This window comes from Apostichopus japonicus, chromosome 15, assembly GCF_037975245.1.
Source record: "Apostichopus japonicus isolate 1M-3 chromosome 15, ASM3797524v1, whole genome shotgun sequence".
Lineage (NCBI taxonomy): Eukaryota > Metazoa > Echinodermata > Holothuroidea > Aspidochirotida > Stichopodidae > Apostichopus > Apostichopus japonicus.
The window spans coordinates 737,784-753,149 of NC_092575.1; the positions used below are offsets into that span (position 1 = coordinate 737,784).

The 15,366-nt window shown below is 39.6% G+C and overlaps 1 protein-coding gene across 1 annotated transcript; it reads right to left on the bottom strand.

The window, feature by feature from the left end:
- Positions 1-605: 605 nt before the first annotated feature.
- Positions 606-14,555, bottom strand: LOC139980828 (matrix metalloproteinase-18-like). Its single transcript, XM_071992779.1, has 8 exons — positions 13,645-14,555; positions 7,978-8,222; positions 5,429-5,709; positions 4,439-4,597; positions 3,914-4,026; positions 3,341-3,485; positions 2,745-2,996; positions 606-2,263 (listed from the first exon to the last, which is right to left on the bottom strand). Exons 1-8 carry the CDS (start codon positions 13,792-13,794, stop codon positions 2,154-2,156), a joined length of 1,455 nt encoding a protein of 484 aa, XP_071848880.1. The 5' UTR covers positions 13,795-14,555; the 3' UTR covers positions 606-2,153.
- Positions 14,556-15,366: the final 811 nt, after the last annotated feature.

The window sequence follows — 15,366 nt, forward strand, 5'->3', positions numbered from 1 at the left end:
ACAGTCAATCATTTCCGTAAATCGGAAGAAGAAATCATGTTTGCATGATGTTTTTTATTTGATCGGAGGGGTGGGGAGGGGTGGGGGGCGGGATAGAACGTGCTACGAAAAATAACGTGTGGTATTAGATTACGTTATAACACATTTAGAAATCACGCCATCTATTTATCTTAACTTTGCATCTGCGTCTCACCACGTGCCTGCAGAATGATTGGGAAAGAGAATGGGGGGGGGGGGGGGGTAAAACTCCATGTGAGCGGGGGCGTAATGCTACGATCGCTCGGCTATGGGTGGCAGATGGGGGAAATTTGTCCAGTGTCGCGAAGGGTGGGGCCGGGAGGGAGGGAGGGGGCAGGTTCAAAGTCTTCCAGTATTAGAGATTGATCAAGATCTTGCGCAGACCAGGACTAAATACTAAGTTACTAACAAGTATATATTTCCATAGGCTATTCCACCCCCCCCCCCCCACCCCGTCATGTTTATCCCTACACTAGTCGTCACCCACGCCACCATATAACCTTTGTATGCATCAAGCCATGATCAATGATAAGCCCATGAGTAGCAGATAAAGACGTATATGAAAATAGAAAGAAACACGTTAAAAGTATTAAAGAAACAGCGTTGTTAAGAACTATCCGGATAACAAGCAGCAAACTTAGATAATGTGATTACACAACATTACTGATCAAAACTTGTTTACATCAATTATACAAGCAAGATAAAGGGATTTTCCTGTAGCGATCGATATTAATCCATAAGGATATCAATCACCACTGCATACATCTCCCCAACCCACCACAACCGCCACACGATAGTGTGAAACAGCATCGAGGCAGTGTCCCCTCGCTTAAGTGTTGATTCCAACACCCTTCTACAGGTTCAGTTCATACCTACCATACTATTTAACAATTTTACTCCTATTTTCTTCTAACCCAAGAATTATTTTTTTGGCAGTACTCATTTTCTCACCATCTAGTATCATTATATATGAAACACCTGTATATAATAGATAACATTCAATTCAGGAAACCAAAAAATAAGATTATTGAAATTCAGGAAACTGAAGGTTAAAAACAAGACTAAAATCAAACCATTGCATTTATGTGAGTTTGATCTGATACCAATTTCCGTCAACTTTCGGAATTGACGGCGCCCTTTGACCCTTCCCTTCTCAATAGGACAAACTGTCCCTTCTTGAACTACTGTTTGCAGTCTCAAGCATGGAATATGAATCTGTTCACGCGTATGAAGTGTGTATATTACACATTTGATACTCAATGTCACATGATGACAGTAAGTAAGTACAATTTTTTAAACCTCGACCGTATTGCCCCAACCACCCCACCAAACCCATCCCTCCCCAACCCACCCCACCAAATGGCTTAATGTATTTCCGTCATGTATTACACCAATATTGTGATACTCATGTCACAAACTTAAAATGCTGTTGTTGTTGTTGTTGTTACGTTGGACTTACCAACACAACAGTAAACAATATTATAGACAAACGTTACAACTTGTTTGTTCCACTCACATGGGCTTTGCAAGTTAAGGATTACAAATGCACATGGGCCTTAAGGCATTTCATTTCCAACTGTTATCATAGATTTGAACTGTTCGACGTTTGGACCTGTTTTATCTTTTAGAAAGATTTGATTGGTGGATCACGTCGTCTGGCTATATTAATATTTACATAAATTAGCATATTAATAGCAGAAACACTATCTGTACAAGATTAAGCAACGTTAACTGCGCAGTGCGATAGGCCTGACTGAGATAGTTAGCCTACTTCATAGATTACCCTCAATGAGAATAAAGACGTTTCATTTCTTTCTAAAATTGACTGAACAGAAAACAGGACAATTTCCCGCTCAAACTAAGATATTGTTCATGCATGTGAATCGTCCTAATCCTCCCTCTAAATTCTTACGAATAGAAGTTTGCTTCACTGACCAATCAGCGTCCTCAATTTATGTCACCAAGGTAACAACAATCGACCATTTATGTCGAATTATTGCAACTGAAAGTCTCTCCTGTTGGTTACAATTCCTCTGCCTTGAGGAATTTCAGGCTAGAACATCTGTTATAACGAGTTCACGTGATTGCAAAAGCACGTAATTATAACACTAGGCTGTATGATGTGAACCGTTGGATCAACAGCCTAAGAAATCTTCTGCAAAGTTTCGAGGACCCGAGTCATCAAGTTCTGCCGTCATTATAGCCAGCCGTTCGTAATTTTGACCGTCAAGAATATATAGGTGATCTGAAAATAAATTGATACGTGGCATTTATTTCCGAAAATTGAACACCAACTGTGAATTAGTTTCTCGTGACGGAAATAAACTCTAGACATGCATTTCGGTATAAGACGTTGTCCTGCTTGAAATCGTAAAGACTTGTAAGACCTTGTGTGGAGGTTCCCCTACTTTCATTGCTGCCTTAATGGGTTAAATGCCCCCCTCCCCTCCCCTCCCCTCTCTCTCCTTCTCATTCTATCCCCCCTTATCTCTGAGTTCACAAATTTAAGAGACTTTCGTGGAAACAAGCTAATCGTAATTCAAATACTGACTAAGAATAGATGTATTGCTTTCGCCAAGCATATACAGTAAAATATAGGTAAATATATATATAAAAATCATCGTACACATCTCCTCCCCTGGAACTTTCTACCACGCAAACACACCCTTCTCTGAAATCTCGTATAACAGTGCTGCGTTGACAATTAAATTTGAATAAATATGTACCGTTTAAGATAAATGCGCTGTCCACATTTTCTGGAGAATAGCCCCACAATCTCCGCAGACTTTGAGGTGAGTCTGGGTGTACTCCTCGGTTGACCTCATCCATAGACCAAAGCTTTCCGCTCCTCATAAAGAACCCTGTACCACGAATCGAGTAACCTGCGTCGGCACTTTTCGGAAGATTCATATCACGAATCGAACTCGGAGCCCAAGGGAATAGCATCTCAGTGACGTCATATTCGTAATATTTGCCGCCTAGGAGAGAGAAATAATATTTCTGTTATCAGACTTGTATTGTGAGTCCGCACCTATGCTCATATCCTAGTTGCCTGTAGTCGATGTCCTCACCCTCATGCATGGATTTGTACTCAAACTTGAGGCATGTTGGAACTGCAGTGTACATACCGTGTAAGAAATCGTGCTGACAGTTAAAAACTTCACCTTATACTCGAAATCATACCAAGGTTCATTCTACTTGTAATTGTACCCATGCTATTTTATCTGAGGGCTTAAAATGTTGTGTACACTTAGCGAATTGTTCGTTTGATCAAACGTGAAGTAAACACCTTTCAATGTTAGGACTGACCTTTGATACTAACCTTTTGTTATAACCACGTGACCCAAACTGTTTTTGTACACTACATCGACATCACGTACAACCTCTGGCCAAGCGTCGCTTATGAGAGCGCCCTCACTTGAAGACAGCAAGGCACCATCGGTTGTTAGCTTCCAATATTTGTCTCCCTAAAATTAAAAAAAAAAAAAATGTACTTTTTTAGTTTTCTCCTTTCCCGTGTATTGCATGAGAGTACGATAACCTTAGCCATCTTACACCATTTTATGATGACATCATCAAATATCGCATAGGTAACAATTAATTAACATAACAATAGATATACTTTGAAAGCGTAAACGAAATCATTAATTAACATGACAATCGATTCACTTCTTACTTTGAATACGTGACTGATAACCATTAATTAACATAGCAATAGTTTTACTTCTTCCCTTGAATACGTAACTGATTATAATTACTATCATAACAACATGTTTACCTTTTACTTTGAATACGTGACTGTAAATCATTACTTAACATAACAATAGTTTTACTTCTTACTTTGAGTACGTGACTGATAATCATTATTTAACATAACAATAGGTTTAATTCTTACTTTGAACACGTAGAGGTAACTATCCATAACTGTGACTGCGTCATATGTTTCAAATTGACAGAACGCACGCTCAGCTGCTGGGGTCTCGACCTCCGGAACATTGCCGGAATTACCTATATAAAACAGACAACATGAACACCTGTCAAATATTATGCCAAAACCTTTCGACCTTTTAAGGTTCAGGGGAAGTTGTATGTTGTTTATAATCTTCAGTGTATATGCGTATCGCCCGTGTCATCTTTGTATTGTATACTGATGGTATACAGATATGTGAGATAGGTAGTGAACGGTAACTATATAAGTGGCATGTAATAGAATTACACAACTTGTAGCAAATAGCGTACTGGAAGTAGTATTAATTCATTCTTGATGGTACGTAATTACCTTAAACAGTACATACCCCCCGCCCGCCCGCCCCCCCCCCCCGGCTTCCTTCACCCACTTCAAGCCTCTCATCTACAACGGAAATTTTGCTTGGCTGTTGGGTAAGACTGTGTTGGAGTCGTACTCACATCCCACACTTACCATAAATGTGATTAAGCGCGTCAATATCACATTGTGTGAGCTGGTAGTTTGGTGAATACGCCGGTACACATGGCTGCATGATTGAAGCGTGGTTGGAGGTGTGACCCATGCCTAGCACGTGACCGATTTCATGCGCAACGACAGCCAACATTGGAGTTCCTGAAAACGAAATAGATGATAACTTTATCGTCTATGTCACATCCAATCACTTGCATTGTCAATTAATGTAATATTAATGATTTAATAATATAACCATATCATACACAGGTTATTATTACATTATCTAAATTCTTTTACAAATGTTTCGTTATAGGGAGACACTATTTCATGACATTGGGCTGATTATGAAGACGCAAACACAGAGACGTTTAAGTGATGATTGATATGTTAATTCATTTGAAAAGCCTTACTATTTAAACTTTCAACAAAGTCATTCGATTGAATCCAAGCAAGGATCACGTCAAACATTGCCGAACTCACTTCATTGTTAGTCAGGTTCTGACATACGGAATGGTGTCATGCAATTATGACCCTGTTGTGTCCTTTTAGTTAGAGAATGTAAACTTAATCATACCTACTCATCACCCCACCCTAACCTCGAACCCCGACACCACTTCGAACTCCTGTATTCCTGGGTGTGTTAGTCTAGTATTACGACATGTAGTGTGACGTCACCATCGATATGCACACACCATTGTTGTAGCGTGAATGTTTCTGATCTGTAATGTTATCAGTGGTGGTGTGACGTCATATTACTTCCCACCCACATGTTGTTGTTGTAATGTGTATGTGATCGGTCGAGTGTTACCGATATAGTAAATTGACGTCATGCATTATTTCGACGCAGTGTCTAATCTATAGTTTCCCCAGGAATATAGCATCTTAATCCATGCATGGTTTCGCTAAACTGGTGTCAGTACGAAACCTAATTTAATGAATGGTATAAAGATCTTCATTAGCGTATAATTATAATCTTAGTAATGAACATACCCTCTGGTCCTTCAATCGTGTAATCCTCTTCAGAATCAATGTAAATTTTGCCGGTATCCCTGCTGTCGGCGAGAGGGGGGTATGCCCACCCGACAGTTTTTCCTCTCCCGTCCATGTCCGGGTCATCCTCGTGCGACTGAAACATGATCTGGATATCCGCTGGATCCCTCTTAGAAACAGGGGTAAAGGTCATAGGTACATAAGGGGTGAACATGTCGAATGCTTCCTGAACTACAGATGCTATTTGCCTCTGACGAAACCCAGGAACTGATCCTTGAATTCTGATAAAGAAATTAAAATAATGTACAAAGAAACAAAAATAAATCATCGGGCTTATAATATCATCAGTGAACTTAATATAGTAAAGACCGTTGTGAATATTCATACAGCAACAAAGTCATGAATCGAACAACGATAGCTAATTATCAATTTTACAAATTTCAAAATTTGAAATTTGGTTGTACATCTCTGGTCGTCTCTATGGCTTCAAAAGCTATGCCAAGTTATAGGGATGGTGAGACTTTCAAACTAATTACTTTACTCGTTATTTTGTATCTACCATATATTCTGCTACTTTTAAAGAGGATCACTTATGATTCATTGGTTGCTATACAACACTGTGTCATTCAACTATAACCAAGACGACCATGTGAGCACGAAGTACATGAATTAAGAGCCCCCCACCCCCACTCCAACTTCCCCGAACCTGTTATTTTATAACATGATTATTTTATCAGCTTCGTTTGTGTTCACCACAAGTTAATACTCTCAGCAGCCTGGACAGTAAATCCTATAGGCAATAAAATGCAAGTAAATCCGAATCGGAACCAACCTTCCAGGAAACTCCCCAGCAGTGATCCCCGAATAAGGTTTCGGTAAATGTTTATGGAGTACTCTGATTGCAAACTGGTGGGGGACTTAAATTTCCCGTTTTAGAAACGGTATTTCATAGTGACATGTAGGTCTTGATGGCCTGATAACAATGGGCAATCAAAGGTCAACTTCCATGGAGGTGAAACGTCACACACAAACGTAAATAGATTTAGATATATTAAAAAGGGAATTGGAGATGAGTTTCCTAGAGTATTTTCCCAAAAGTTGTTTTCCCATAGTCGTGGTAATGTAAACTTTCCATTTAAGTAAAAAAAAGTAAAGAAAACGAAGGAGCACTCCGGGATCAAATTCAGCCAATATACGCGATCACTGAGCTGAGTGGAAGAACTTGTCTAGCGAGCAATTCGATGAAAAATTTTGCTGTAATCAATCCGAAACAAACTAGATCAATTCTTGACAACATCTGTTCGGATTGTCATAAAATTGGCAACAGCAGGATGTCGACATTAATTGCAGCAGGGGATGAAACTCAGAAAACCTGAGCATACAATTCCTTAGCAACCAAAATTCAGGATTATATAATATTGTATATCGACCTGTCAATAGTCTCGAAGTTCCTTAAGAAAATAAACATCACACCGACACCCCGTAACACACCTTGCAATACACAATACTACACCCCAACAATAATAAAGTGCATATATCATATACAAACCATACACCCCATTCATCACACAAGACATCATATTATTTACCACATCACCCACTCCATCATACAATACATAATACCACACCCCATGCCACACCATCACTACACCATAGAACACATGACACCACACCCCATGCCACACCATCACTACACCATAGAACACATGATACCACACCGCATGCCACACCATCAACACCCCATACATTCGGATATAAATCATGATCATATACAAACCAACACACCATCATTGTTATAATATATCAGACTTCCCTTACACATAGTAAATCAGAAGTTTTTCCAATAACGTACCCGTTGTGATGATATGGTGTCTTAAATATCAAACGAACTAATAACTCTAATAAACGGAAGGGTTGGCCGCAGTTATCAGTGGGAGATTATGACATAATTATGTAACATTATAACTAAAACGAACCTAAGTTCTTCCTCTACTTGCTTCATAGTTATTATATTTCATGTTTATATTCTCGGATGTAATATCAATAAAATATCAATATACATTATATCGGAAGGTACCAGATAGGGTTGCAAATAGCTCGTGTCGTAAGAAGTTTCGCTCCACTTTTCCTACGTCTTATACACTTCGGATTATATTAACATTGATGTATGTGTAACAGGTTGCCTTCCTCCCTCACCAAGTTTATCAAATACCAATTGGGGGTGGGGGACGGGTGGGGGAGGGTGGGGAGAGTTTAGAAATAGCTCATGATACCATGACTTTAATCGGTGCCATTGTCAATTTGACCTATTCTCATTGATCACGTGATAACCTCCAGAACCACATGCTAAAGCTTATATCATACTGTGACGGTGTCACAATTCCTTCGACACCGGCAACACACTACCTATCCTCACTTTCTAACAGCTCCCTTTCTCAGTCCTACCCCCCCCCCCCCCATCCTGAAGAATTCCATGACAACATGATGGAATTTAGAATGAATTCATAACAATCAGGAGCAAAATATACTGAACGTTGCCATGTAGTTACCTGTACGTGAGATCGGTTTTATTCCATCTCCCACCTAACAATGTAAACGACTGATCGGAGCCTACGGGGTCAATTACACCACATCGTGGTTGATATATGACATTCATTGTTTCATCATTGTAGGTGCCGTCTGCTGGTAATCCCATAAATGCTTGAAAGTCCCTGAGAGCGCTTGAAACGTCGGGACGTGGCCCGCTAACTTTAGACGGATCCACGTGAAGGTAGCCGTAACGTTTCAAGTATTTCTGAAAAGCAAAATGCAAAAAAAAAAGCAATGTTTACACTACAATTATTTCATCTCGATATTTAAGGAGATAAATATACAATGGAAAATACTGACTTTCACTGGCGGAAAGAATATCCGCCAAGTATGCAATATTTAAACTTGATCGATAAAACCACAACTAGGAGGTGAACTATTTCCATTTGGCACCTTAACTGTTGTTATGACAGTTACCTCACCGATACAACAAGGGCCCTTTTCTGTCTTTATCCCAAACTATTGTTTATAACCTACATATTTGAAATATTTCAGAAAAAAAAGTACTGAATACTTCACCAACTCTGTGAGATTTATGGCTGTAACGTGCAAAGAATACGTCGTTTCTTTTCAGATAAAAAGAAATGAAATCATATCAAAACATTACGAGAATCAAACCAATGGAAGTCGAACCACAAGAAAGGGATACTTTGTTGTTGTTTATACAAACAAGTTTTCCATTTTCGTGAGAGAAAGTGAAAACAAACTGACACTCGTCACAGAAATATTGGTTTATTTGAATGACGTCATATAGCCTATTTCCTGTCGGTCCTTTTCCAGTTTAGCTCTTTGTATTTAGTAGCCTACTTTACCTTTTTTTTGGACGTATTTTACTATTTTTATACATGACACAAGTTAACAGTTATTTGTACATGGTAGTATACAACATTTAATGTTCCCATTGATGCACACTAATGTCTTCTAAGTACTGTAGAAGTTTCCGTCACGAGCGAAGTAGCTTCCGGTGATATGCAGAGGATATCGAAGGTTAGGGTGGCAGGGGAATACGGGGGGGGGGGAGGGGAGGGTGAAATTCTAGATTCCCTGATTTAAATAGACAGGTTATACCATTATACAAGGGGGTCCCGGACCCGGAAAAGTGGTCTAATTCTTCCTCGACTGAATGTGAACTTCTCGAGTCCCAACTCAACGTTGACCACGGACTGACGATGGATGTGTGGGCCATTCCCACCTCCACCACCCCCCCCCCCCACACACCCATGTTCGTACACCCTACTACCCCTCACTGGATAACTGACAAACTTGCCAATTTTCGTATCCGTGACCGTGTATTTATATTTTTAGCTATGAGATACGAAATCCGAAACGACGATTTGAAAAGTGGCACATCCTAACCATGTCGCGGTCCTATTTCATGCTTCACTTTATATGATTGATTGATAGTTCGTGCACCATTAGCGTCTTCGAGAGGGTCTGTTTGCGATGTATTTTCACTAACCGCACTGACCACCATTACAGCATGTATTAAGGGACGTCACATGGTTCCTTTGCGTTCTATGGTGTACACTTGAATGAAGTCCAAAAAGGTAGCTGTCACATCGGTAACCGCAGTATCAGAACTATGGATTGGCCTAGTCGTATCCATAGGGCTTAATATGTTGCCAACATCATATGAGTTACGAGACAACTAACATAAGAGAACCAAAAATAACTTAATGCCATGGCATATCAAATATGACCGTTAAGACATAACAAATCCTTTGCCTATGTAATAGGCCCTATATTATGCCTGTAATACAGTTCCTATAACTCTAAACAGGCCCTGTCACTCCAAAACAGGCCTATAACTCTAAAGCAGGCATATAATTCTAAAACAGGCCCTATAACTCTAAAACATGCCCTATAACTCTAAAACAGGCCATATAACTTTAAAACGGGCCCTAAAACTCTAAGACAGGCCCTATACCTACTTTTTGTTTACACCATTATATACTTGTATCGGTATTGGTAAGGTACGTAGAAGACCTAATGTTACAGGGTAAGGCTTTGGCCCACCGAGAACCTTACAGCCCATCCACACCCGAGGCATACTTCAACCAGACAAACAATGTTGTAGATGGTTATCTATTTTAGTCATATTAGAAATCAGATATATGGTATAGCTAGACAAATATAGAATCGTTCTATATGGAACGCCAGTCTGTACGGTTAATTTTGTTTTTCACGATCATGTGGTAAACATAGACCATCACAAGGTGAACGAAGTGAGTCAATCTTTTGCTATAGCAGGCTGCAGGTATTGTACCATAATACTGTTTCTTCTTCGTGCAGCACTGCAGTATTTAGCTATCCTGGGCCAGTATACGCTGTACTTATAACTATTCACTTCGTATTTCGGTGGAATCTAGTCATTGCCAATAATTTCCCTGAGTTTAGAGTCATTGACAAACTTCTAGGGGTCACTTTTCTTTTGAAATGTTGTTATTCGAATAATGACTTGTTACAACAGTGGTGTATAGTCCTATACATAACATCCTGATGTGAGATTTTACCATTGGTATATCACTAGAACAGTGTTTTGAGTCTATCCCTCGATAAACGAACATTATAGGTTACATCCACAACAAGAACAGGAATAGACACGGCACAATAGATCAGACTATTCAATGTGTGACGTCACCAGAAGCGGTACAGTGTCAATGACCTAAAAGGCATTTCAATACCATGTATTTATAAGCAAGACGTTCGTTGTCATGACTACGTAACCATGTCTGTTAGCTATGTTTACCACGTATGATGAGGAAAGACTCAATTTGGCCTATTCGAATCATTCTATAGAGCAAACTTTGATAATGTTTTGAATAACCACAGTGCTAGTGTTGTTGGTCTTCTCCTATGACGTTTTATGAAGTTCGGATATTTTGTAATCATGTCCGGAGGTTATTGCTTTAATTTCATACCACTCTTACCAAAACCCCCCTGTGTCTTCGAATCCCGTCTAAAATAAATCGACTTTTCATTTAAAAGAAATTGCTTTCTACATTTCGCAATGCTCTTATAATCGTCTTTGTTACAATATATATGTATATGTACAACTGCCCTCTAGACAATAAGGTAACAGTGAATTCTTTTATTTAAAAGAAATATGCCCATGGCATTCTTAGCATATACAACCGACACTGTAGTATAACTCCATATTGTACGTGTATATGGCCCCGTCACGGACTGGCCTAGTTACTGTTACAAACGAGGCTTATAATACGGCTTACAACCTGTAGGTTAAACACAACTTGCTTTTTTTTCTCCATTTTATCTCCTTTAATTAAGAGTAGTGCTTTTTTAATCCATAAGCAATGTTAATTGTCGTAATGGTGACGTAAATGTGTCGAATTCGCATAAGTTTGGCATTGTGTGATGATGCGATCGCTCATCAGTGGGCCTATACTGCGTAAGTATATACGTTAACCTGATAATGGGTAATACAACCGTGTCAACAATTATTGTCTGACGGTAATGGCGACGTTTAACCTTTAGCAGGATACTGTAGGGCATATGTGTCAATTTACAGATTACAAATAAATCACGGACTGGTAGAAATATCACTACAACGGGAAAATCCGTCTCAGTGAATGACTGCAAAGCGACGACCATGACCGTTACCGAATATATGGAAGGGGTTTACCTGGAAAGGGTGGGATTGGGGTGGGGGTGTGGTGGTTCTGGAGATTAAACTTTGCTAGAATATATTTTACATCTTTATTGTTTGTATTTACCTGTGTGAAAACTCAAGGAAACTGTACGAGATGAATCCTGTTGTTCCCCCCCCCCCCTCAACCCGGATGTATCTAATTTAAATAATTCTGTAATTCTCATGAATTAGTCATTTTCACTTGTAAATAACCACACAGGATTTTGCGCAACATAAAACATTTTCTTTTTCTCGTAAAACAAATCAGTGACTCATGTACAAAAGGAAAAGCAATGGTTATTAATAAATGAAAAGATTTCCTGACTGAATCACTAAGTGTTCGATTAATGCACCATTGTTTGCCAAGTATATGAAACAGGGTCCTGGAGGGGGGGGGGGGCTATCCGATTTGCCCAACCGTCGTCCGGTACAATGAATGCTGGTAAGAATCAGTGGCAAGGTATATGCTGACTTTATTGTCAGTAATATGCGTGCATGCTGTCTGAGAAGTCAGCTGGCCTGCCAATCACTTTCTGTTCGGGCATTATATATATCAGAATGTGGCAGTATATCACGTTATGAAGGTTAAACATACGTCACGGTACGACAATGCGTAATATCACGGTACGTCAATGCGTAATATCACGGTGCGACAAGACATAATATCAAGGTATCAAAATGTGTAATGTCACGGTATGACAAAGCGTAATGTCACGGCATGACGATGCTTCATTTCACGGTATGACAATTGTACAGTGTCACGGGATGACAGTGTCACGGGGTGGCACTAGGGTAAAGGTCACAGTGTGACATTGCGGGCAATAAGGCACGCTTCGGGAATAATAGAAAACAAATTGAAAAGAAGTGAAGCGGCAGTGAAAGGTGATAAGGGTTTCTTTTGTGTAGCGTGAAGTTTTAAAGTAGAACTAGTTTCATCTTCAGTTTCCGTTTAGGATGTATCGAGTTATAGCTTACACATTCAATGACATATACATCTCATGTCATGTTATTATAACTGGTTCAATTCTCAGAAACCTCCGCTCTTAACCAGTTTGTAAATTGTGGCCTACATTTGTCTTGACCTATTAGCCGTATGTAAATTTTACTTATTTTGAATATTTTAGTACCGTATGCATTGTCTCCAAGTGTTACCATAACGAAACACGGGCCCCTACCTCAAACTTTTTTTCTCCACTTTTGGAGACTTGTTTCTTTGTACTTACTGTTCCTTCATTGCTACTTTAATACTTCGCAAATGCCAGCGAATAACTTTGCCAATAATACTCACAAACTGACAGAAATAAACTTCTGGAAGACCATTTCATGAGTCTTAAATTTGGAGATGTAGAACTTATACCTTTAAAACTAGTCTTGAATCCATCGCTGCGCGTGCGGAGGCCAAGATTGGATCCCGAAGTCTGGCTAACTTCCATAATTAGAATTATGGAGATATTTTACGTCTATGATTTGTTTGTTATCATAACCACAGCACAGCGCAGCGGCATACCATGCTTGAGATGATGTGGTGTAGCACATAAACGAAATACCGCAATAAGATATGATGTTAGTACGGTACGTGTAGGTTATCAGTAACGATCACGTAAAACATCCATTTCATGTTACTTTTCATATGCGTTGACACGAAAAATCCGGTATTAATTGATATATTTAACATTTGTACATGAAAAGTATGACGCAATAATTATTGATTTTACCAAAAACCCTTTCTAAAATGCTAACATTCGATACATACATATATTTTTTCCTACTGATCCACTACGTCTAACTGATTTTTGTAGCATGACGTATGTACTCGCGATCGTAATATCTAGATAACTAAATAATGATGTGTAATTAAAATAAATAGGCTAATAGATAGGCATGCGTTATAATCGTCTACTTCGCATTTCGTTATAAATGCTACTTTTAAACTGTAGAAATATGTTTACATGATTAAAACTGACGTTCAACAGCTTACCATGGAGGCTAATAGCTTTTTCATCATTGCTGGATCAATGCTGGGTCTTCGTGCGTAAGATAATTCTCGTCCCCGTGCCTCCGGCCCTAAATTTGCCCCCATACAGACGGTGAAAACACCCAGGAGAATGACAGCTGAGGAACCGAACATCGTGCACCGAAATTGTTTCGAAGCTTCCGCTGATTGGAAACTAAAACTGAGTTTGAAATATATCTCACTTACTCTCTGAGCGAAAGAAAACAAATCCGAAGAGCAAAAACGCCTAAGTGAAAATGACTGGCTTCAAAGCCCAACCGTTTGATTTAAAACTTTCTTACTTTACGAGAAAGAATGTCACTCATTCAGGAGGTGGTAATTAACTCCGACAAGATTCTTCCCAGAAAAACGGCTTCGGCTTCTGCAAAAAATACCACAGTGAAAGTTTGTCAAAGAAATCACTCGGATGTTGCGAGGACAAGTAAGGATTCGGAAGAATTAACCAATTACCGAGGATGAAAAGATTTGAAAAGAGTGACAAAGTGGCAAATTACTCCTACAAATGAATAAATATGAAACAAGAAAAGCACTGGCTGAGGGGTTGGATAAAAGCCCGGCTGTTGATGAGTGCGTTTCAACCATTAGCTTGTATAGTATTTGGAATCAGTCTTCACAACTTCAAAGGCTTCAAATACGTCACACACAAATGATCGACGAGAAAAGACAATTCCCCAGCGTGCGTGAATCAAACACCAAATACTTGGCAATGCGAATATGCAAATTAAGACCACAAAATAGCTTCTAAATAATCACCGAACTAGTTTGTCAGTAGGTAGCGTCTACGGAAGTTACGACCAGGATACACAATGAAAGTTATATGAAGGAATTCTTGTTTATGAATGTCATATATATACTTATCCCTGACGTACGAGCTGTCAGGTTATTATGTGTGTGCGCAGTGGGTTTCGGTTATACTTCCAATAGTAGAAGACATGCCACGTGACCGTGACGTAGTCAGTATAAACGGAAGCGGGACCCCCCGAGGCCTCTTGTATTTCAGGTTCGGGTTAGGACTTATCCCTTGTCGTATGTCCATTAATATGATTTACCTGGAAACGTAGGGTTACCTACTTGACACTGTGGAGTAAATGCTGTGAGCGCAAAACAGCTGCCGAGGTTAGAATATCCAGCCGATTGCATGCAATACGAGGCGAGATGGGGAATTATTTAGATTATATACGCGTGACGCGTCGTAATGTAACGGTGTGGGGCGGGGGGGTGGATGCTTAAAGGAATATGGCATCCTGATAAGTCTAGGACTTGATATTCTTAAAGGAATATTGGCGTCTTAATGTAACGGGATAAGAAGGGATAAAACTGTAACGGAGGAAGAATATATCAGCACACGACGATGCCGGAATATTGGGGTAATAATGGAACAGGTAAATAGAAAATCCGGCGGAACAGAATAAAATAAAGGTCACAACGAAGCAGGGATATAAATGCGTCCTGATGGAAAAGGGACAAACAGACAGTTCATGACGAAGAAGGGATTCAAGCGTCCTGGTGCATCAGGGTTGTACAGGTGGTTACGAAGCAGGGACAATATCTTAAGCTGGTGGAACAGGGATATGCAGGTCATGGCGAAAGCGTCCTGATGGAATAAGAACACCCTGGTTGAATGTGACAAAATATATTTGCAATTCCCGTAAAATACGACAAATCAACAGAATGCTGCCTGAAAGA

Coding starts and splice junctions, on each gene's coding strand:
- LOC139980828 (XM_071992779.1), bottom strand. CDS start 13,794: ATGTTCGGTTCCTCAGCTGTCATTCTCCTGGGTGTTTTCACCGTCTGT. Junction 3,486..3,913: donor GTTACCTCTACGTGTTCAAA/GTAAGAATTAAA, acceptor TTTTAATTTTAG/GGAGACAAATATTGGAAGCT. Junction 2,264..2,744: donor CAGCGCATTTATCTTAAACG/GTACATATTTAT, acceptor ATTTATTTTCAG/ATCACCTATATATTCTTGAC.